This window comes from Xenopus tropicalis, chromosome 2 (assembly GCF_000004195.4).
Source record: "Xenopus tropicalis strain Nigerian chromosome 2, UCB_Xtro_10.0, whole genome shotgun sequence".
In the NCBI taxonomy this organism is placed as follows: Eukaryota; Metazoa; Chordata; class Amphibia; order Anura; family Pipidae; genus Xenopus; species Xenopus tropicalis.
This window is the reverse complement of record NC_030678.2, coordinates 149,420,891-149,443,038: the sequence shown is the minus strand read 5'-3', so window position 1 is coordinate 149,443,038 and position 22,148 is coordinate 149,420,891. Positions and strand designations below refer to the sequence as shown.

Genomic DNA, 22,148 nt, shown 5'->3' with positions numbered 1-22,148 from the left:
TTCTTGCAAAATTGTTATTTTGGCGGTTACGTGAAACATGTTTTCCTCCCAGCTCGAGACACACAGCTGCTTAATACTTGAAAATGGGAATCGGACAAATGATTCTCTCCCCCCCCCCATCCTTCTTATTTTAAATCTTGCTAAGTAATTTGATTGTTAATGTTTTACTAAATATTTGACAGCAAATAACTGTGTGTAAAAGAACTGGATCTTTTTTTTATACACACACTCCCTGTTGCAAAACTTAATTGAGGAGGATCTGCAGTATTCTCACACAAGACAAGATTCATAAATGCTCTTTTTCAATTTGATGTGTGTGTGTGTGTATATGTGTGTGTGTATATATATGTATATATATATATATATATATATATATATATATATATATATATATATATATATATATATATATATATATAAAATATGTGATAGTCCTATATTGGTTAAAAAAAAAAAGTAATATATTTTAAATATCTACTCAGAGCACACTAAGGAAGTTTACATAGTTATTTGGATGGTAAATGTCCCCAAAACGTACCGATGTTATGTATGAAATCTGCTAAGCACATGTTATGACTGCTACTTTACAGTGGATAATATGAAAATGTTGCATTTTTAGAATTCCTGTTATCCCTTACAGTTTGTTGCTGGATGTAGATGTGCCTAATGCTGGAATCATCTGTTTGATAAAAATTTGTCATTCTCTTACATAAGTTCTGTCACTGGTATTTTGCTCAGAACACCTCCCACCATCCTATTCTGTCCCGTGTCGGAGGAGAAACAGAGTGAATATATACAAGAACAGAGACTTCCAAAGAATGCATGCAACTCTTATGTAACTGTGCTATCAAACTCTTCAATACAGAAACCACATGAACACCCCCCCCCCCCCACAAGCTATAAATACACCCATGCATGACCACTGTACTGGTAAGCAAACAATGCTGATTTGTCTTGAACATATAGACGGTACACTACTAGAGTGCTATAGTAGTTTGGTTTTATATATTTGCACAAGCTCATTTTATGCCAACACTAGCATGGTTTGACAACATGGTCCATGTGTAAGATGCCTGAGCTAAATCTGTGCCATTTGTTATAAAAGCAATGTTACACAAAAATATTTAATATTTTATTTAGATTAGCAGATGTTGTTCTTCTCCTCTGCTTATGTTTTCACCATTGTATTCTACAGAGCTCATCTGTTATCTGTTACCTATCCTGTGCCATTTAGCCTTATTTCAGTTTTAATCTACCCCCATGGGTACCCAGCTGCTTTGTTTATAAAAAGGCTAGTAGGGTTTCTGATGCAAACATACCAGTTTACCAGTGTATGGCAACAGTACATTATATCTTTAATTCTTTCTGTTTTTTATATTGTTGCTCTAAAAATGTTTGTTTTCTGAAATGTATTTTTAATTATATTTATTGTGTTGCTTTATTACATTTTATAACCCTGCACTGTTGATCATTACCTGTAAAACTGTAATTTGTGTTGTGTGACATGGTAATGCTCATACTGGCAAGCAGTGTCATGTGATAAGACTTATTTTAATGGTTTTGGGTGTTTGTTATCAATTTGGTCGGGGTGTTTTTATCAATTTGGTCGGTTGTTTAATTTTTATGTTGGCAGAAAGTATATAAGAAACAAAATTTAATGTCTGCATTGTTATATTGTATGGGGATAAACCATTTGTATACCTATGGTGATAATGCTGTAATTGGGGCAGTTGTAAGTATAAAAGGCTTGCTGATAAGCTTTGTAGGAATTATTAAATTTTTTGTAAAGCTAATAGGCATATTTACCTTTCCCTTTCTGGTGTAATCTTACTGTTAGGGGCTCATACAGTGGCCATTTTATTGTAGGAAGCTCTGAAGTGTTGGCCAAGGAAATGCATGTGTATTATTTTCATTTTTACTTCTCTACATTTGAGGCTTCAGAAATCTATGCACGCTGTACAGAAGGCGGCTGGCAATCCTATTCCTGTGCTTAATATTAGTACCTTATGACATGTAGGAGATTTGATACTGACAATTGCAAGTTTGATGAGATTTTCAGAAGTTTCCATAAATGCTAACTTTGCTATAAAGATATTTGCCTATTTTGAATTCCTAGATTGGTAAATTAAGCTTTTGCCTTTCAGTCTGGATAGAACTGCTGAGTTCACTGCTTTGTAGAAACTGGATTTTAAAGCGGGAAATACGACAAAAGAGCACAAAATGCTAAATAATTGACTGGCATTTAGTGTAAATGTATTATAAAACACAGCTGGTACAGAAATGGTTAAACAAGAGCCATGGCTTGGCTACGGTTAAATTATTTTTTTATGTATTATGTAATATCCAGGAAATAGAAAAAAATAAAAGATCACCACTGGTCTCTTTGATAAATTGATTTTATTTTCCTGGATTACATAATTTGCATCTCAAAGTCAGTCTTAAAAATTGAATTCCGTTCCAAATCTGGTTACACCCCAACCCTTTTTGCAGCATTTTGCTGAATCCTAAGGGGGTGTGTGCACTACAGGTCACCACAGCAACCAATCGGTTGGCAGCTCTGACTGATCACCTGGTTAAAAAGTAAACTTATTCATTGCTGTTGGTTACTGCACCTTTTATTACATAAGGGGTTAGTGTTTGATTAAGCATGAAGCTGTCCGTTGTTTTAAAATCAATCCTGGGATTTTAGAATCATTGCAAATAGGATTTCTGGCCTGTATAGCTTAGTTTTGCATTTTAATGAAAATGTGGACACTAGAGGGCACTGCTTTTTTAGCTGTTACTGAGTTTTGATCTGTGCAGCTATTACAGTAGGATCCACTCATGACTAAAGATATATAATATATGTGTGCAAATGAGGTTTTCTAAATAGAATGTGTGGCTATATGCCAAGATGTTTTACCAAATATCAACCGATTAATGAAATGTTAAGACTGCATAAAAACAAATTAAAAAAACAAACAAACAGTCTTGTCTGTCTGCCTATCTAATGCACTTCATGATGTAAATAAGTGAAGCCTAAAGAAATACTATAAGCACTTTCATCCAGTTGAATATGTTGTATTTAATAAGAGCCAGACAAGGGAATGTTTTCATGTATTTGTGCACATGCATGTGTTCTCTTTTTGTGTGCTGTGGATTAACTTTTTTTTTTTTTTTTTTAAATCTTTAGGTCACTGATGAAAAGGTGGTTAAAATGACCTTGACGTAAAGTAGCAGCACATAATGGTTTGTGGGTTACACAGAGGTGCAGGCCATACTGTGCTGCCGCCAAAACACAAGGCTTTCCTCCTCTCAAGTGGTTGGCATTTCTAGCTGTATGATCTGTGTGCTGTTGCCAGCAGTCCTTTAGCAGCACGTAAATATTGGTGTTAAAATGGTCCCAATATTAACTGTGCTGCTAGAGTAAGGTTGGCCTGTCTCAGGAATCCCAAGCTGCTGCTCTGTCCCCTGATTTGCTGTTTTATACAAAGTAGCTGTATTTTATGCTTAACAATCTACAGTTCATGAAACTGCTGCTTTATGAAGATGGTGATTTAACATAGAAACATCCATTTTTAATATTATAGACTGATATTCTGAATTTGCAGTTGGTCTTTATTTATTTGTGTTTTATTTTAGTGGCTTTTGACGTATTTAGCTTTTTGTTTAAAATAAGGCAATACTGCGAAGGAGCAGCATCCACTATGCGACGATCGATTGATCTAGCCTAGCCTGATTGCTTCCTATACAGAAGGAAGGCTAGGGTAGATCAATCGATCTTCGCATAGTGGATGCTGCTCCTTCATTCGCCGTATCACCTTATTTCAAATGACCGGAAGCCAAGTTTTAGCAGGTATTTTCTAATAAAGCATTCAAAATACTAAGTGGTTTACAGGATAGGGCAATTATTGGAGCAGGGTAGAATAGATTTTTTTTTTTAAAGGTTTTTATTTTGCATTTTTAAACAAACCAAAATAAAAAAGATAAAGTAAAATAATTGGCACTTACATCATCTTTATCACTTATATATCATTTACATTATATACTTGGTTAGAATAGATTTTTTACTTAAAAATTTTTAGTGTTACTTTTCCTTTAACAGCTCTGCAGGTTGTGTCAGGAGCTAAAAGCATCTGGTTGCTAGAGTTTGATTCACCCTAGCAACCATGCAATGGTTTGAAAGATAAATAGTAGAGGGCCTGAATATAAAGATCTACAGAGCAGTATATTTTTTTTTTTTATTTTTTTTTCGTACATTGTTTGGGTCAGTAGCAGAAGGCAAATAATTCAAAAACTATATTTGGGGGAAAAAATGAAGACCAAATGAAAAGTTGCTAACTATTCCAGTCTCATAAACTGCTACCTTAAAGGGCCAATATATATACCCCCTTGTTTAACATGAGTGCAATGAATAGCGCTTATGCTGAACATTTTGCTTTATTCTAATTGCAAAAGTTTTTTTTTTTCCTTGCGCTTAACAGGCTACTCCATGTTTGGTTCTTGGAAAATAAATAATTGGATAAAAACCCCCTCCCACCTCCATTGTCTACCTCACAAATATGGAGTTGTTTCAATTTTCCTTTTTAGCCTGTTTAGTTTAAAGAGCAAAAAATCTGGTTTTTGTAGGCAAAAATATGTTCTGCACAAGCCCTATTCATTGAACTTTTGTTGAACAAGTTGGTATACAATCTTTTAAATGAACTACCCCTTAAAATATGAACCCAGCGTTATGATTTTTTGTCATTTCAATGCTTTTTCTTGTACATTTACATGATACTTGTATGCCTGTACTAACTCTCTGCTTATTTAATGTGCCAAAAATAAATGTGATGTTTACAGTTAATTTTGGGTACTCATATCTGTGTTTTATTCAGTGTATTTTCATTTTAAGTATGGCACAACATATTGAGTTTCAGATACTGATTTGGCTGTAACTTCCCATCTCCAAGGGAAAACATTTTTTTTCTTGCAAAACAGGATGTCTGGCATAAAGAAACTGTAATCCGCGTATAGATAGAAAGGTTTTCCCCACTTCTGAATTAGAAGAAAAGAAGGTGGCCGACTGGCCTCTGAGGGGCAGCAGCAATGATAACTAACTAACCTCTTCATGCCCTGTTACCTCAGCGGCACAACAATCATTTTTTTTTTTTTCAGCCATAACTATCTGTGATGCTGGATTGGGTACTGTACCCCCAAAATAAATACTTTTATCAACAGATAAGTTTTTATCGTATTAAGTGGCCTGTTAAACAATTTTACCAAACATAATACTGTGTGTGTGTGTGTGTATATATATATATATATATGTATATGTGTGTGTGTGTGTGTGTATATGTGTGTATATATAAAAAGGCAAAAAATTTGCTTTACATATACATATATACATATATATATATATATATATATATATATACATATATATATACATATATATATATACGTATATATATATGTATATATATATGTATATATATATGTATATATATATATATATGTATATATATATGTATATATATATGTATATATATATGTATATATATATATATATATATATATGTATATATGTATATGTAAAGCAAATTTTTTGCCTTTTTACATGTTTTCCCTTAAGCCACCATTTAGTGATGGGCTGTGTGCTCCCTCTGAGATCAGCTGACAGGAAATAAAGCAGCTCTGACTGTAACAGGAAGTAGTGTGGGGGTAAAAAAACAGAACCTATATGGCTAATGTGACCTATCATGTTAGTGTGTACCATGAATCGTATGACCCCCTGCCAATTTTCCAATTGACTTATTTAGATAAAGCAGGGTTTCACATTGGGGCTGTTTAATGCAGTATATTTTATAGAGACCTTTGTTGTTTTTGGGTATAGGTTTCCTTTAATAGTCCACCCAAAGCCTGTTGTCACGCTGTAGCAACCATGGCTGGTGTCTGACCCACCCAGGGCTGGGGAAGAGGCAAAGTTTTATTTTTAACTCCTTAGAATAACCCAGGAGCTTTAAAAGTGAAAATAAAATTGTGACCTGTTTGTATCCCGGAGTGTGTTTAAGCAAAACTTACATTTACAGGTGGCAAAATGAATCATCTGGTGTTTATAGATGTGTAGGCTGTGCTGCTGAATCATCAACCCGCATCTGCTTTTCTCACTAATAGTGATACATGAAACATACTGAATGGAGTCAAATGGTATTGGATCCATGCGCTGAGGTCACTGTGGTTTGTGTTCTGAATTGCACTGTTTACATGTACATGCTTTTGATGTTTTGAAGGAAAGCATTTACCCAAACAATCATCTGTTTATTTAAAAATATTACAATTACAGTGTGAAAACGTACATATAATCCAAGTAGTATTAACTTACAATTTGTCGGTGCTTACAAAAAAGGTAGCAGGAGCATTTTAACTGTTTTTTGTCAGTTACTGCATATTTTAACAATACTGAACCATTCAAGATTTCTGCCTGCTAAATGGAATCTTATGATCCCAGGGGGCGGCCCTTAGTACTTAAAATGGCAATTTTCTAGTTAGGCTTACCCAATGGCACATACTACTGAAAGTATATTTTTTTTAAAATGGTTAATTTGTATGAAGCAGGGTTTACAGAGACAGCTGACCTGTATGTTACACAGGAGTAGCACACATGTAGCACAGGGAGCTTTGTTTCAGATGAGGTGGTAGTTTCCAGAATAGGGAAGTAAATATTGCAGATAAATGACAATACTACGCTTATTTGAGTGTAGTCTGTATATTTTCCCAATGCTTGTTTGAGTTTAATCCCACTCCAGAAACCTGCAGGTTAATTGGCTTCTATTAAATCTGAGATTGACTAATGAGAATGTAAAATGGACTGAGGAAAATTATTGGCACCTTTTAGACGATGTAAGAAATACTTGAATTTAACCCTGTCACTGCCCGCTGATTTGGTCACATGCGGGTACCTTTATTGCCAGACACTTTTTGAACATTTTGCGCTTTTTCACTTTATGGGCCTTTCCTTGTGGGGACTTTTTTTGTTTACCCAGGAAACAACAATATCATATTGTATTTTTTTTTTTTTTTTTTATTCTTCCTTAAGCTTTCAAAATATGCCAGAATTTTTGTGTAATTCCATTTTTGTAACTAGATGGAAATAGGAAAAAAATAAAATATAACGATTATTTCACTTGGAGCTTTTTTTTTTATTATTATTATTAGGGATGCACTGAATCCAGTATTTTAGAATCTGGCCAAACCCTGAATTGCGAAAGATTCAGCCAAATCCTAAGGTGATAAAATCACTTGAAAAATGTTCAACTTCCATGTTTAAGGATTTGGATTTGGGCCAGAGGCATCGATTCAGCTGAACCTTGCTGGAAAAAGCTGAATCCCTAATTTATTTATTTATTTTTTTTTCAAGATTGTTGATTTACAAATGTTGTTGTGTCTTTAAAACACGGTTTTATTTACAGGCCCTCCCCTACTAAAGTTTTAGCAGGATTTGGCCAAATCAAGGAGCCTGGCCGAACTGAATCCAAACCCTTTTTGATGGAAAAAAATTACGTGCACCGGCTTTTTCTACTCTTGTCTACAATTTCTGCCTGGTGCAATGGTTCTGATTTGGCTCTTTTTTAATTTTTTTTTTTTTTTGCCAAATCCTTACCCAATGATTCAGGCGGTTTGATCACGGATACATAGCAAATATTTAAAGAAGAAGAAAAGGTAAAAACTAAGTAAGCTTTATCAGAAAGGTCTATTTAACTACAGCCATAAGCACTCACAAATAGTGCACTGAGTCAAAAGAAACCGGATTTCTTGTCTCCTTTTCTTAGGGTATCTGATCCTGTCCCAGAATAATCCTTCATTCCTGGGGCCAGAGTCTGTGCAGCTCTCTCCCTTCTCCTGCTCCCCCCCCTCCCATAAGAATGCATAAGGACTCACTCCCTCCTTCCCTTAGGAATGTGTGATCTGAGCTTTCAACAGTTATAACTGCAGCAGGAAGCTACCAAGACCAAGCTACATTGGCAGCTGCTATCAGAGGGAGCTTCTCGGGCTGTTACTCAGTATAGTATTCAGCAGAATAAATATAGTTTTCTAAGGGGCACTAATGTGGCGAATCTATTGGCAGTAAAATGCCAAAATTACTTTTCTTCTCCTTTTATATATTTGCTTTGATTATTCTAACTGTACCAGGATTTTCAAAACAGCTTGCAGATTGGAGGGGTTAAACTACTACAGTTGCAAAAGATATATTTACACCATTTACAACATTTTCCTGTAATTTTTAAGTAATTGACAACGTATCTTGCTTCCGCATTTACAAACACTGGTGGGTGCTACGGGACCTGCAACCCTTCCCATTCAACTAAATAGAAAGCTGTTTTGTAGAGAATAGAAAGTTTGTTTTGCTGGTGCTTATGGAGTCAAGCAAAGTGGGCCTCATTTATATACAGCAAGCAAACTTGCACCTATAACTTTAAGAAGGGGTTGGATGGAGATAGCTCTTAGTACAAGTTGATCCAGGGACTGGTCTGATTGCCATCTTGGAGTCGGGAAGGAATTTTTTCCCCTCTGCGGCAAATTAGAGAGGCTTCAGGTGGGGTTTTTTGTCTTCCTCTGGATCAACTAACAGTAAGGCAGGTTATATATAGGCATTATGGCTGAACGTGATGGACGTATGTCTTTTTTCAACCCAACTTACTTTTACCTGGGCAGTAACCCAGGGCAGCCAATCAAATTTTTGCTTTTATTGTTAAGAATTTAGCTGGCATAATAAGATGAGTTCTCATATTTCCCTGCGATGAGCTCTTTTCATCCTTTGGTAAATATTTCCCCATATATGAAATATAATTTGCTTTTGTTTCATAGGCAGTATGCATTTATCTCTTTTTATTTGGTTTGGCTTGTTTCACTTGAACAGTTTCAGTTTCATAATTTTCTTGTCTGGAATTCTCATGAATAGTGAGGACCTCTGGCCTCTTTTTCCGCTCAAACGTGTAGCATTCTACCTTTTCTTCAGCCGAGACAGACCTGGTGCTTATCAAACAGAAGCCCTCTTTTAGCAAAATATCAAGTAGGAGTCCCAGCACATTGGTTCCATTAATCAGTTTCCTTTGATCAGGCTTTATGGACACATACCTAGAACAAAAAAAGATTTTATCAAATATATTCCTGTGTTTAATAGAAAAATGAAACAAAAACTGATATTTTAGAGCCAGGTCAGAGTAGTAGACCAATTGGAGATAAAGTGTAACTCTAAAATGGAAGGAACTGTGCGATAGTAGGGAGAGAGTGTGCCTATAGTAGCAGTGGGATAATAGCCTCTGGGAAGGGACTGTGGCTGTGGGATAGTAGGGAGAGATGGTGCCTATAGTAGCAGTGGGATAATAGCCTCTGGGAAGGGGCTGTGGGATAGCAGGTATAGTAGGGAGAGACAGTGCCTATAGTAGCAGTGGGATAATAGCCTCTGGGAAGGGACTGTGGCTGTGGGATAGCAGGTATAGTAGGGAGAGATGGTGCCTATAGTAGCAGAGGGGGGATAATAGCCTCTGGGAAGGGACCGTGGCTGTGGGATAGCAGGTATAGTAGGGAGAGATGGTGCCTATAGTAGCAGTGGGGGGGCTAATAGCCTCTGGGAAGGGACTGTGGCTGTGGGATAGCAGGTATAGTAGGGAGAGATGGTGCCTATAGTAGCAGTGGGATAATAGCCTCTGGGAAGGGACTGTGGCTGTGGGATAGTAGGGAGAGATGGTGCCTATAGTAGCAGTGGGATAATAGCCTCTGGGAAGGGACTGTGGCTGTGGGATAGTAGGGAGAGATGGTGCCTATAGTAGCAGTGGGGATAATAGCCTCTGGGAAGGGACTGGGGTTGTGGGATAGCAGGTATAGTAGGGAGAGATGGTGCCTATAGTAGCAGTGAGGATAATAGCCTCTGGGAAGGGACTGTGGCTGTGGGATAGCAGGTATAGTAGGGAGAGATGGTGCCTATAGTAGCAGTGGGGATAATAGCCTCTGGGAAGGGACTGTGGCTGTGGGATAGCTGGTATAGTAGGGAAAGATGGTGCCTATAGTAGCAGTGGGGGGATAATAGCCTCTGGGAAGGGACTGGGGCTGTGGGATAGCAGGTATAGTAGGGAGAGATGGTGCCTATAGTAGCAGTGGGGGGATAATAGCCTCTGGGAAGGGACTGTGGCTGTGGAATAGCAGGTATAGTAGCAGTGGGGATAATAGCCTCTGGAAGAGGTTTAGTAAAGAGCATTGATGCTTGTAGCAGGCTATGGAGAGACTGAGTGAGAAGTAGGTATAGTAGGGGAGACTTGGTGACTAACACTATGGGGCATAATATAATAACCCACTGGTCTTATCATCTTTTAAGATGATGATCAACAAGTCAGCTGACAATCCAAATGTATGCAAATAATGGGGCACTGCAAAGTGAGCGAATAGAGCAGATTTACCTGGCTCCTACATGTTCCCCATTGGTGTAGTCTGTCCCACACTGAAACACCACATCATGGTGTGAGGGTCTTTGCAGCGGAACAGGAGCCAGTGGTTTCTGTGCAGAGAATGGAAAGCTCCATCCCTGGCTTCCCATTGGTTGTTCAGCAAACATTAATATGCGGTCAGCCATCATTTCAATGGTGGTGCTGCTGGAGCAGAACAAGCGGAAGAAGGCATGTGTTTCTTGTAGGAGGAAGCGCACCTCGAGGATCTCCACCCTCGGCCGATACAAAGTGTCCTGGCTCAGGAGATCGGCCAGGCTCAAGAGCTGGTAGAACTCTGCCTCCCGCTGTAGCCTCTCGAATTCAGAGAACCCGGATGGCAGGGACAGCTGCGATGTCCTCACGTAGTCCAGTATATAACTGAACAAACTGCCATCTCTGTCTATGAAATAGTGCCCATTTATAATCCTAATTTCCCGGTCGGCATTATCCAACATTCGTGCCAGTCTGGAGTCAGGAAACCTGCGCAGGGTTGCTGACAAAGTGCTGAATTTCATACCTCCTACATTCAGGGTGACCAGCTCTTGGTTACTCATTTCTACTGCCTAAAGTTTCAGTGTGAGAGTTCACACTGGCTCAAACATGCATGAGAGTAGAGAAGTGCCCAGGCATTGTAGAGAGTTTGCCTGGCAACGGCACCCCAACACAAATGGGTCTGTGCTGTGATTTGCAGTTGCTTGGGACAGCTCCCATTTACAGTGGCTAATGAGCTGTTTCACCAATAACAACACACAACAAAGCCACATCCCAGCACAAATGTACTTCTGTTTGCCTGCCATCAGGCACCACACCTCATAACATATAGGATATATTATCTGCTTGAATCCTGGGGTGTTCAGATAAAGGGTCTTTTTTAATTTGAGGCACCATATCATAGGGGTAATGCCACACATGGCTATATCAAAGGGGTTCTACACCTCTTGCAAAAGAAGCACCTTTGCCAATATCATGTAACAAGTGTTAATTAAAGAATTAATATATGCACCTACCTGATCTTCCGGTTTCTCAAGGAGGGGGGTCGCTGACCCCTGCTTCCATTTTACATGCAGAGATCAGCAGCAGCTAGAGAGAAATCGGTATGGACAATGCGGGGTTAACACCTGCACATGCCTGGTCACTTCCTTGCTTATTTGCATACATTTCAGCCAATCAGATTAGTAGTATGCAAATAAATGTGGCCGTTTAGGCATGCTCAGAAGCACGTAGCCCAACTCTGCCCTAACTGGCAATCCCTGCAACTACTCTGACCCCAGCATTGTGTAAGCAGTTCATTTTAATTTAAATGGGGAAAGTATTTATTTTGCAAAATGCTAACACTCTAGTAGGACTTTGCAAAAAACACACCCCTTTAAGGTGCATTTAAAAAAAATTAGTAGCGCAATTATTTAAGCTGATTGTGTAATTTTATTCTAGTTTCCCATGCTCTGTAATGCGTTCATTATACTGGCGCCATTACTCCGCATAGTGATGCAGTGACACATCCTCATGAGAATCTGTTGCCGCCTTTAAAGCGTAGCGTGTTTCAGCCACGTGTGGTGGTTATCATTGTGTCTGCATTGCAGTCAATACCCATAGAAAGGGAACGGCATTTTTGGCTGACACTACAAAGTGCCCTGTGGTTGGTGTTTTTTCAACCCATCAGAAATACATGTTTGCCATTTGTGTGATGCAATTCATTTTCATGTGAGTACATAGTTATGTCAGTGAGGGTATTTTTAAAAATGCCACATGTGGCATTATCCTTAGGCTACTACCACATAGGGCTGTTCGCAGGCTGTATATAAACACAGGCCAAGAATCAGCCAATTCACTGGTTCCTGTTTCTTCACTGAGAGGCAATGCATCAGCCTGGGTGGAGACAACACTGAGCAGTATAAAAACTACTAATATGTAGACAACTGCAACAAATGAATAATTTAAATTGCACAAATGCCCAGAAGAGCAATTAAACATATAATTATTTCAAAGAATTAAGGTTTTGTAGCTCCCATGTCCATGTCTTTCTCTCCCCCCCCCCCCCCCCCCCCCTCCATCCATATTAGTGCCTCCACTTGGATGGCCAAATTATCACTCGCTTGCCAAACCTGCAGATATGGGTTTCATAATAACCCACTTACTTTATCTCAGGCTGGTCACAAGCTTCCCTTTCACCAACCACAGGTATCTTATTATACACACATGCCATGAATATCCTGTAAATTATATCCTTATAAATGGTGTTTAGTGATGTAATTTCTGTCACATGACTCACTAAAATGTGTGAATTATAATAAATATTGTGCCCCCTAATGTAAAATATAAGGATATTAGATGCAAGACTTGACTTGGTAGCACTTGACAGCAGCTACAACTCTCCCCCAGAGTTCTCAGACTGTATAGAAACATATAATATGTGCCAGCACAGCTATTCCTCTGTAGGTGAGGGGTACTGCTACTCCTATTCCCTACTTTATACGCAGATGAACCATAGCCCCAACACTGGCATCTGGAGATGAAATGAGAGACACCTGAGCTGATATACATGCCCAGGCATAGGGCAGGAAACACCATCCCTACATAGTAACTTACAAATATGAGTATATCTCAGCTTTATTGCACTAAAGGGAGGAGTCACAGTTCTTTATTGTTACTGAATAGGAAGTACATAAAATATACACACAAAGTAACACAGAATATCACACTAACCAAGAGAATGGCAAACATATGCTAATCGTTGCTTTTTATCAAACTTCACACCCCCCACCCCACCCAGAGCAAGTGGCAGCAGAAGAAAATCGGCAGTGACTCCCCATCTCCGTTATATGGTTTCTCAGTGAGCAGATCTTTGATCATAGCAACCTTGTGCTGGGCAATATTGGACTGATCCATCACTAGGAACATCATAGGTGCCTATGAAGGCTGTCTGGGGGGGGTTGGTTGGGTTATTCTTAATGAAGAAGCCAAAAGGCGAAAATAAGCATCGGGTTTGTGTGGCCACGGGAATTAGGATTAGGAGGTGAGTAGTCTGGGGTTGTATTGTGCCTTGGGATCTTAACTGAGCATCTATTGGTAATCGCTTTGCTCCTGATTGTAGTGCCCAAATAATAATTATATTACTTACGTGTCCTAACTGGCGTGTATACTTTCTATGAAATAAAGTGTCTTTTTACATTTCTTTACCACAAGTAACCTCATTATGGGTAGTACAGGTATGGGATCTGTTATCTGGAAACCTGTTTTCCAGAAAGCTATGAATTATGGAAAGGCCATCTCCCATGGAATCCATTTTAATCAAATAATTCATATTTTAAAAAATAATTTCCTTTTTCTCTGTAACAATAAATCAGTACCTTGTATATGATCCCAACTAAGATGTAACTAATCCTTATTAAACAATCCTATTGGGATTGTTTTTAGTAGACTTAAGGTCCAAATTATGGAAATACGCTTTATGCGGAAACCCCCATTTCCTAAGCATTCTGGATACCATGCCTGTACTCCATTTCTTTAAAGGAGACATATCCTATAAAAATTAAGAATGTACCAGTGAATAATACTCCTCTAGATATAGAAGGATTGTGCTTAAAAAAGTTGTATTTCTGACTGATTTATTGAGAAATTCCACAAAAACCCCTCTAGTCCCGTCCACCTGTTCCACTTCCTGCTGGCTGAATTCTCAGGATGAGCTGGGGAGCTGGCGGCCCTCCGTACCCTGCACTGTAGGATAGGAACCAATCAGCAGCTAGGCTGACCTGATAGGGAACTGAAGTCTGTCTTTGCTTGTTTGAGTGCAGGGCTGTGATTGGCTCTCCCCCTCCTACTGTGCTTCTGGCAGGGACCGTTAGGACACGCCCACTCTTCATTTCACACTGGACGGAGAAGTGATAGGATCTATAGGGAGCTCCAATAAAGGGGCCATTGTTACAGATAGGATTAATGTTTAGCCCAAAGGGAAACCAGCACCGGATATTATTCATAATTGCCTACAAAATTAGCGTTTTTCCCCATTTATCCATTATGTCTCCTTTAATGGTTTCATTTTTACATGCCTATTTATAATACCCTCAGAAACTCCTTAAGGATTTGCCTTTGTCTTGGTGCTATTGAATAATTTACTAAATGTTGCACTTTGCATCCTGCCCTATACTTCCAAAATGGGGCTCAGAGACCTTTGCTTCTCTGATGAATGCATTGCTGCCTGTGTTTGGCAGCGCTGTATGAGTGGAGGGCTGGGAGCAGCATCTGGGCATCCCCTAATCCAACCCCATATTGTGCATGTAATGTAGACATGCACATTAGGTTGGGCTGGCACAGAAAAAGTTCATCAGAGCCCTGTGCTTATTGTTTGACTATTGGAGGTATTAAGAAAGTGCTGTCTTGCACCCATTGTGCCAGATGTTGTGCAGCGTGCAGCAATGCCCATGAAAGTACTGTGTAAAAAGGCACCATTTTGCATCCTATCCTGCTCTTGCTTTGTGCCTGGAGCCTAAGTAAATGAGCCATCTATTACCTTGTTATATAGGATGATTAAGCCATTTAAAAGATATTTTTAATTTTGAAGATTAAAGCAGAGGTGTAGACTCAAATGCTGTAACGCTAAAGGGTGCAAAATCACACCCTTTTATACCCTTCTTGGAGCACAAGTAGGCTAAAAGCATGGAGTGTCCACGTTGCAGCAATTGTGCATCTGGCAGTATAGCTTCTTTACAATTTAGAGAAACAGAAAAGATGTGAATGTTTTGTTTTAATATTTTCTAACTGTAGGGTTTGGCATCAGATCTCATAGATCCACTACCCCAAACTCACAATTGGCATTAGAAGGAAGTAAGGGTGGTGACAAATGGACCAGTTACCAAGGGACTTCTGAATAAAGGTTGGAACTGCTTGGACAACTGAGCAAATCAGTGGATTTCAACAACATTCTGAGAGTTCGGCTACTACTGTTCCCATTGCACAGCTACGTGGGCCATCGGTTGCCAAGAGTTTCAGCCAAGGCAACTCAGAATCGCTGGCCAAGAAGCCTCAGAAAGAGTGATGGTGGGCTAATTTGGCGAAGAAAAAGACAGGTTTAGGACTGAATCCAGTAGAATGAACCGAAGTCTAACAACAAATCCTGTAAACATATGGTTTATATTTTAACCATTTTCTTTTTGAGTATAATTCCCACTAACTGACAAAACAATCATAAAAAATTGGTTTCCCTTAGATGTTGTACAACAAATGTCTAATGAACATCGTAGCTAATATTTTAGAAATGTACAAACTTGTGCTGAATTGGACAGTACATAAAATGAAAGAGATTGTGCCATGTTTAACTGCTACACTATTTGATGAATAGTCTCCATGTAAAATTCAATAAGACTGTTCCAGTGTGTAGAAGCAAATATGTCCCACTGTTCTAGCAGACTGTGCATAGGCATAATACTATATCAGTTAGGGGTGCATCGAATAAAGGATTTGCTTTGGGATTTGGCTTTTCAGCAGGATTGAGTTGAATCTGAGTGTCTGGCCAAATTGAATCCGAACCCTTACAATTTTCAAGCACTTTGTTTTGTTGAGATTACGTCACTAATTTGCAAGATCTGAAAAATGTGGATATGATACATCCCTAATTTCAGCGCTTGGAAGCATAAATGTATCATTGGTTCCAGTGTTTGGAAGCATACAGGTATCACTATCCCAGGACACCCTGCTTGGAAGCATACATGTATCATTGGTTCCAGTGTTTGGAAGCATACAGGTATCACTATCCCAGGACACCCTGCTTGGAAGCATACATGTATCATTGGTTCCAGTGTTTGGAAGCATACAGGTATCACTATCCCAGGACACCCTGCTTGGAAGCATACATGTATCATTGGTTCCAGTGTTTGGAAGCATACAGGTATCACTATCCCAGGACACCCTGCTTGGAAGCATACATGTATCATTGGTTCCAGTGTTTGGAAGCATACAGGTATCACTATCCCAGGACACCCTGCTTGGAAGCATACATGTATCATTGGTTCCAGTGTTTGGAAGCATACAGGTATCACTATCCCAGGACACCATGTATAAATGTTCTAATATTTAAATACATGAAAGAATACAAGTTCCCACACAGTGAAGGTTTTAGCACATGAAACAGGTGCATCGGCTGCACTGACAAATTATCCATATTTTATAACTTATATTTACAAACAAATTCCGCTACGTTCTCCAGAAACACAGAGACATATGTCTGGCACCTTTGTTTTAAGATAAGTAATTCTTCAGAAAGCTGCTCCCAGAACAGGATGGTTAGGTTGGCTGCTTTTGCTGTTGTGGTAAAGAAGTATGAAGATATCACCTGCAGGTCAATAGTGAAGGTTGGAAGGCTGTCAATAAAAGGATATGCACAAAGGAATGTCACTAGCAAAAGAATTAGACAGGCAACCACCAAAATTGGCTTCAAACTATGCAAGGTCTTGGCATCTCCAGGCTCTTTTTTGCTGGTTATGTCTTGTGGTAGGGATAGTTTATCCACTTCCCCCAGTTTAATGCTGTCCCACATGCTTGTATCAAACTCCTTCATGGCTGGATTGACATTGACATCTTGCCCAGTAGTCAAAGGGGCTTCCTTGATAAATGACATCTTATCCCTAAATTCCTGCATCTGCTGTAGGAACATAAAAGGATCAGATATATTCTTAAGGTCTTCAACAATATTACAAGCCTTTCGCTGTTCACTGAGAACTGTATGGAGCTTGTTTATCTCAGTGTCGTAGGCCTGCATCACAGCAAGCTTCAAGGTCTCGAAATCGGAGAGGATTTCATTTTTCTTCTGTTCCAGCAGATACTGGAGTTTTTCAAAATAGGCCTTGACTTTGTCCGACTCCTTGGCAAGTGAATGAAGAGCCTTTCTTTTGTTAGATTCTAAGGTGTCCAGGTGGGAGTGAACCTCTTTGCTATTCCACTCTTCAACACCCTGAAATAAGGTCTCCAAAGAGCTTTTCTCTTGAATGTAAGCATCCCCAATGGAGGAAAATACATGCTTCTTGTGTTCTCCAGTGGTGGCACAGCTCCCACAAATCAGCTTTAAGTCAGTAGAGCAAAAAATATTGAGAGGCTGATCACTGTGCTCCTTACAGACAGGCATCTTTGGTGAAACCTTAATTTTGTTGTATTTTTCTACAATGCCTTTAAGCAAATAGTTTACCTGAAGGCCATTAACGCCCATTGTTGGGGTCTCTTTACGGCATGTGGGGCATTTGAAAGAGGAAGGCCTCCACTGCATAGTCCGAGAGTTCTCTTCCAGAACACCATCCAAACATTTCTTGCAGAAGTTGTGTGAACAAGGTAAGACTCTTGGGTCATCAAAAAGGCTACAGCAGATTGGGCACGTTAGATCTTCCTCCAGCACCTCCATCACATCCTGAAAGAAATGAAGAAGTTGTGGTTTTATGAGACAGCACTGAGAGTGACTCCAGCTATTAGAGAATTGAAAGTCATGTACAAGGGCAAGTCTGCCTATTCCATGTGTGTGTATTAACAGTTAGTAAATCCCACCCATGTATGAGCCCCATTACAAATTGATTTGATCAGTGTGCAGGCCATTATGTACATACAGTACTATGACTGCTCATTGCATTTCAATAAAGGAAAATCGTTTTTCTTTACCTAAGGACCATTAATGCAATTAATATATTTATGCAAAACCTACAAAGAAATTATTTCTTGGAAATAAATGTCCTATTTTTTTAGGATAAGTTAATTCCATAGTTCTGTAGTTAGCATTCAACCCCTTGTTTATATTTTTGCGTAAAGCTGGCTATACACATAATCCACTCCTTTGACGTGGTCACAAAAGAAGCGGATCTTTACCTGATTTGGCTACATTTTTTTGCCTCCCCAGGCCAACTACAGGATCAGAACAGACCTATGCAGGCACATTGACAGGCCAGATATCTGTCAGGGCTGGTTTATAAATGTTGTGTTTGAGAATTACATTTTGCATTAGCCAGACTTAATGGGTGCTGGGAAATAAATTCAGTGGGGTATGAATGTCCATTCATATATTTCACATCTTTGAAAAAAATGACTGGCAAGTGACAGCAACACCTATTGGCAATAAGTGGTCATTACACCACAAGTCTATAAACGGAATACACAGGGTGCAGAATAATTTGTATTGTGGGGAGCTAAATAGTTGTGTTCATATGGCATTGTATACAATTACAAATACTACATGTACAATGTACAAAAGACTGCCCAGCTTAAAAAACAGCAAAATGGAAAATCCATGCACTATGCTTAGAATTGCAGTTTTGTTATTTTTAAATGTCATTTTTAGTTGATGTATGGCCTTTTCTGTTCCCTTCAGATTCTGACTGAAGTTCAAACATAGTATTGGCAGGGGCTGTCATGACATTATTTCCAGCACTGAGGGAACAGAAGGCTTGGCTGCTGCTATGTTGTTTTAGTGGTATGTGCACTCTGGACCAGCAGTGCAGCTTATAGCAGGACCCACAGATATTGCTTTTGGTAGCAATTACATTTACAAATAGCTGAAAATGTGTAATTAATATAAATTAGAAAGCTGGTTAGAATTACACTTGCTTTTGTTAGGCAAAACATATTTTGGTTTACAATTTTTCAGTACTGGGAGTGAAAGGGTGCACACTAGCATCAATCCGTTTAGTTTATCAGTTTATCCATGGACAGTATCCGTGTAACCTTTATATTTCTGCAGCTTGCGCTACTCGTACTATTACAGCAATGACCGGCGTAGCTATTTCTCGCCCGTGGGGAGGTAGTGTCCATAAATACAGCGTAAAGCAGACGAATAGGTATTGCCGAACGTAAAACACTTTACGCACGGCAATCTGAAATAATCATGGCTGAATGTGGTGTATTTATAATCCAACAGACATTATGAACAATAAAATGCCAGGTGTACCCAAAGTTAAAGGGCACCTGTCGCCCTAAAATGGTTTCCCCACACTGTGGATAGGAGGAAACAATAGTTTACAGCACAATACCAAATCTGTTTCACCCATAAATACACTCCCAACCTAATGCAACTGACCTAATGTGCCCAAATGTGCTCCAGTGCCACAAACTGTTTCATATCTGTATAAACAATCCTGTCATATTTATAGGATGACCAGATCACTTGAAAATTCAGGGACATGTCTAAAAAAAAAATTCTAGCTAAGCAGGGCTGCACTGGTTGCAGTTCATTATTAATGCTATCAGTGCTAACCAGCAACATGTAATTATTTAGATATCATATCACCGGCATATTATATCCTGCCAGGTGCAACATAAATACACCGGCTTTATTACTGTGGTGTGTGCTGTCCATAGGGCCCCAGGGCCACAAGGTGAACCTACCTAGCCTTCCATTGCCTGCCTTGTGTGGCATCATTTAACTTGCCCAGTGGCCGTGTGGTACAGGAAATAACTGGATCACATGGAAATTGCTGGACAGCACTATTAGAGTGAGTAATAAATGAACACATATAATTAGTGGCCACTGAATGACACAAACATAGCATGGATTATTAAGCAGCACAGAAGGGGCCACACTAATGCAACATACATTCTCCTCATCTGCCTAAGGCCAGGCACTTGGCTATGACTGGCAGCCTAAAGAGTGAAGCTGCTTTTCTGTAACATCCCAGAACTGTTTGTGCCAACCGCCCCCTCCTGTGCCAGCCATGAGTCACATGTGTGTACCAGGCGTGTGTCTGCAATAAGGAACAAAACATGACTTAGTCCCAGCCACAAACCCATGACTGAGAAGTGCTGGGAATCTGGGCGGGGTAGGGACAAGCTGCTTCTCCAGAGATGCAGCTGAACTACAGTGTTACTGACACTCTGGGAGGCTGCATGTTGCTCTGCCCTGGCTGGGCACTACAAGGATAGAGAAGGACCAACCGCCCTAGTCACTTGTGCAACCAATCACATTTCCTAGTGTAAGAGAGACAACTTTACTGGTTGCTATGGGTTACCGCGGCAATGCAGCTAGGCCCATGTTGATAAATGCCCCCAATATCACAGCGGAAACAGCAGTAGCAAAAATGTCATTAAAACTTCATTATAAAGCAAAGTTCCACTTGCCTCGCTGGGCATGACCGCTACGGCTCCGTATGTGCCTAATTAGCGCTGGGCACAGGGAGGAGGATGGGCACAAGTGAGATCCCGCAGGGTAAAGGCGCCCGAGTGGATGGCACGCCTGTGATTTGTGTGAGAGCAATGCCGGGCCTGACGCGCCTTACCATGCAGCTGCCACCCTCCGTACTGTGCCAATGTCACTCGGCTCTGAGGGCGCGATGTGTGCCACTGCCCAGCTGCTCTCGCCTCCAACTTGGCCCACACTCAACATGCCGGAGCCGGGAGCATCCAATGTCTGTGTGTATCCTGTGCGAGCAACTCCTGCCTGATCTCCTCCCTGTGCCCCTCCCACAGTGCCAGCCCATGCCCGCCCCTCCCACAGTGCCAGCCCATGCCCGCCCCTCCCACAGTGCCAGCCCATGCCCGCCCCTCCCACAGTGCCAACCCATGCCCGCCCCTCCCACAGTGCCAGCCCATGCCCGCCCCCACAGTGCCAGCCCATGCCCGCCCCTCCCACAGTGCCAGCCCATGCCCGCCCCCCACAGTGCCAGCCCATGCCCGCCCCCCACAGTGCAACCCATGCCCGCCCACAGTGCCAGCCCATGCCCGCCCCACAGTGCCAGCCCATCGCTCTCTCTTCCTGCAGCTCCGCCTGCTGTCATGGCGCTCCCGGACTTGCCTTGGCTCGTACAGCACACGCTGACCCCTCACAATCATTATGGCAGGGCACTTACATGTCGCTCCACAGCTGCGTCTTTGTGGGATGCCTGTATGTGGATTACTATTTAACCCTTTCTCTGACAGACCACTGACTCCAGACTTACCTTTTAACCCTCTGCCTGACAGAAACCCTGCCATATGCCTTAACCTTTTAGTTATTATCCAAAATATATGTATATAGCTCTGTCACATTCGCCCTATTGCCCCTATCAGCCCCTGCCCCAGTGGAGCTTACAATTGTAGGTCCCCATCACATTCACACACTGAAGGGCCAAACAATTGAAGGCAGCAAATTCAATGGAACTGGTAAATGATTTTACATTTTTTTTGTCCTATAAATGGGAAGGCTAGATTTACCACATGGAGTCACAACACAGGCATATAAAGGGAAACTATACAAACATTGCAGGTCTCTATAAAAATGCATCATATAAAAAGCCCATAAGTATATTTTACATAAATAAAGCCTTTTTTTTAAAAATTCTATTTTTCTGATTATATGTGTCATTAGATATTCCCATACTGAAATACTGCCATTTTAATTTACTAATGTCTGTGGCTCATATAAGACCTGTGCTCACACAAACCAAGGGCACGCATGTATGCTAGCAGGCAGGGTCGGACTGGGGGGTGCAGGGCCCACCAGAGCTGTGGCCCAAGGGGTCCTGCACCCCCCAAGGGGCTCGTCCCCCGCTATGCCCCCCTAACCCCATGCAGGGGCCCCCAACACACATTGGAATGTGGATTATTTTCTGTCAGGTGATTGGTGAGAGGCACAGAGAACACCACAAAATGGTGGCCAGAGGAAGTAACTATGGGGCCCATTTACTTACTCACGAACGGGCCGAATGCGTCCGATTGCGTTTTTTTCATAATGATCGGTATTTTGCGATTTTTCGGATAATTGTCGCG

The 22,148-nt window shown here is 40.5% G+C and overlaps 2 protein-coding genes and 2 non-coding genes across 4 annotated transcripts; 2 read left to right on the top strand and 2 right to left on the bottom strand.

Moving 5' to 3' along the window:
* Positions 1-3,200: 3,200 nt before the first annotated feature.
* On the top strand, positions 3,201-3,283 carry mir15a (microRNA mir-15a). The gene has a single exon (NR_049543.1). It is a non-coding gene; the product is annotated as a microRNA mir-15a (primary transcript).
* A 53-nt stretch (positions 3,284-3,336) lies between these two features.
* mir16a (microRNA mir-16a) lies at positions 3,337-3,418 on the top strand. The gene has a single exon (NR_049546.1). It is a non-coding gene; the product is annotated as a microRNA mir-16a (primary transcript).
* Positions 3,419-8,727: 5,309 nt separating this feature from the next.
* kcnrg (potassium channel regulator) lies at positions 8,728-11,024 on the bottom strand. Its single transcript, NM_203532.1, is given in 2 exon segments — positions 8,728-9,096; positions 10,416-11,024. Coding segments are annotated over 2 exon segments (840 nt in total). The 5' UTR covers positions 10,997-11,024; the 3' UTR covers positions 8,728-8,837.
* A 4,526-nt stretch (positions 11,025-15,550) lies between these two features.
* Positions 15,551-20,847, bottom strand: trim13 (tripartite motif containing 13). The gene is made up of 2 exons (XM_004911967.4): positions 20,681-20,847; positions 15,551-17,832 (listed from the first exon to the last, which is right to left on the bottom strand). The coding sequence occupies exons 1-2, from the start codon at positions 20,681-20,683 to the stop codon at positions 16,600-16,602; spliced, it is 1,236 nt and encodes a 411-aa protein (XP_004912024.2). The 5' UTR covers positions 20,684-20,847; the 3' UTR covers positions 15,551-16,599.
* Between the last annotated feature and the right edge of the window lie 1,301 nt (positions 20,848-22,148).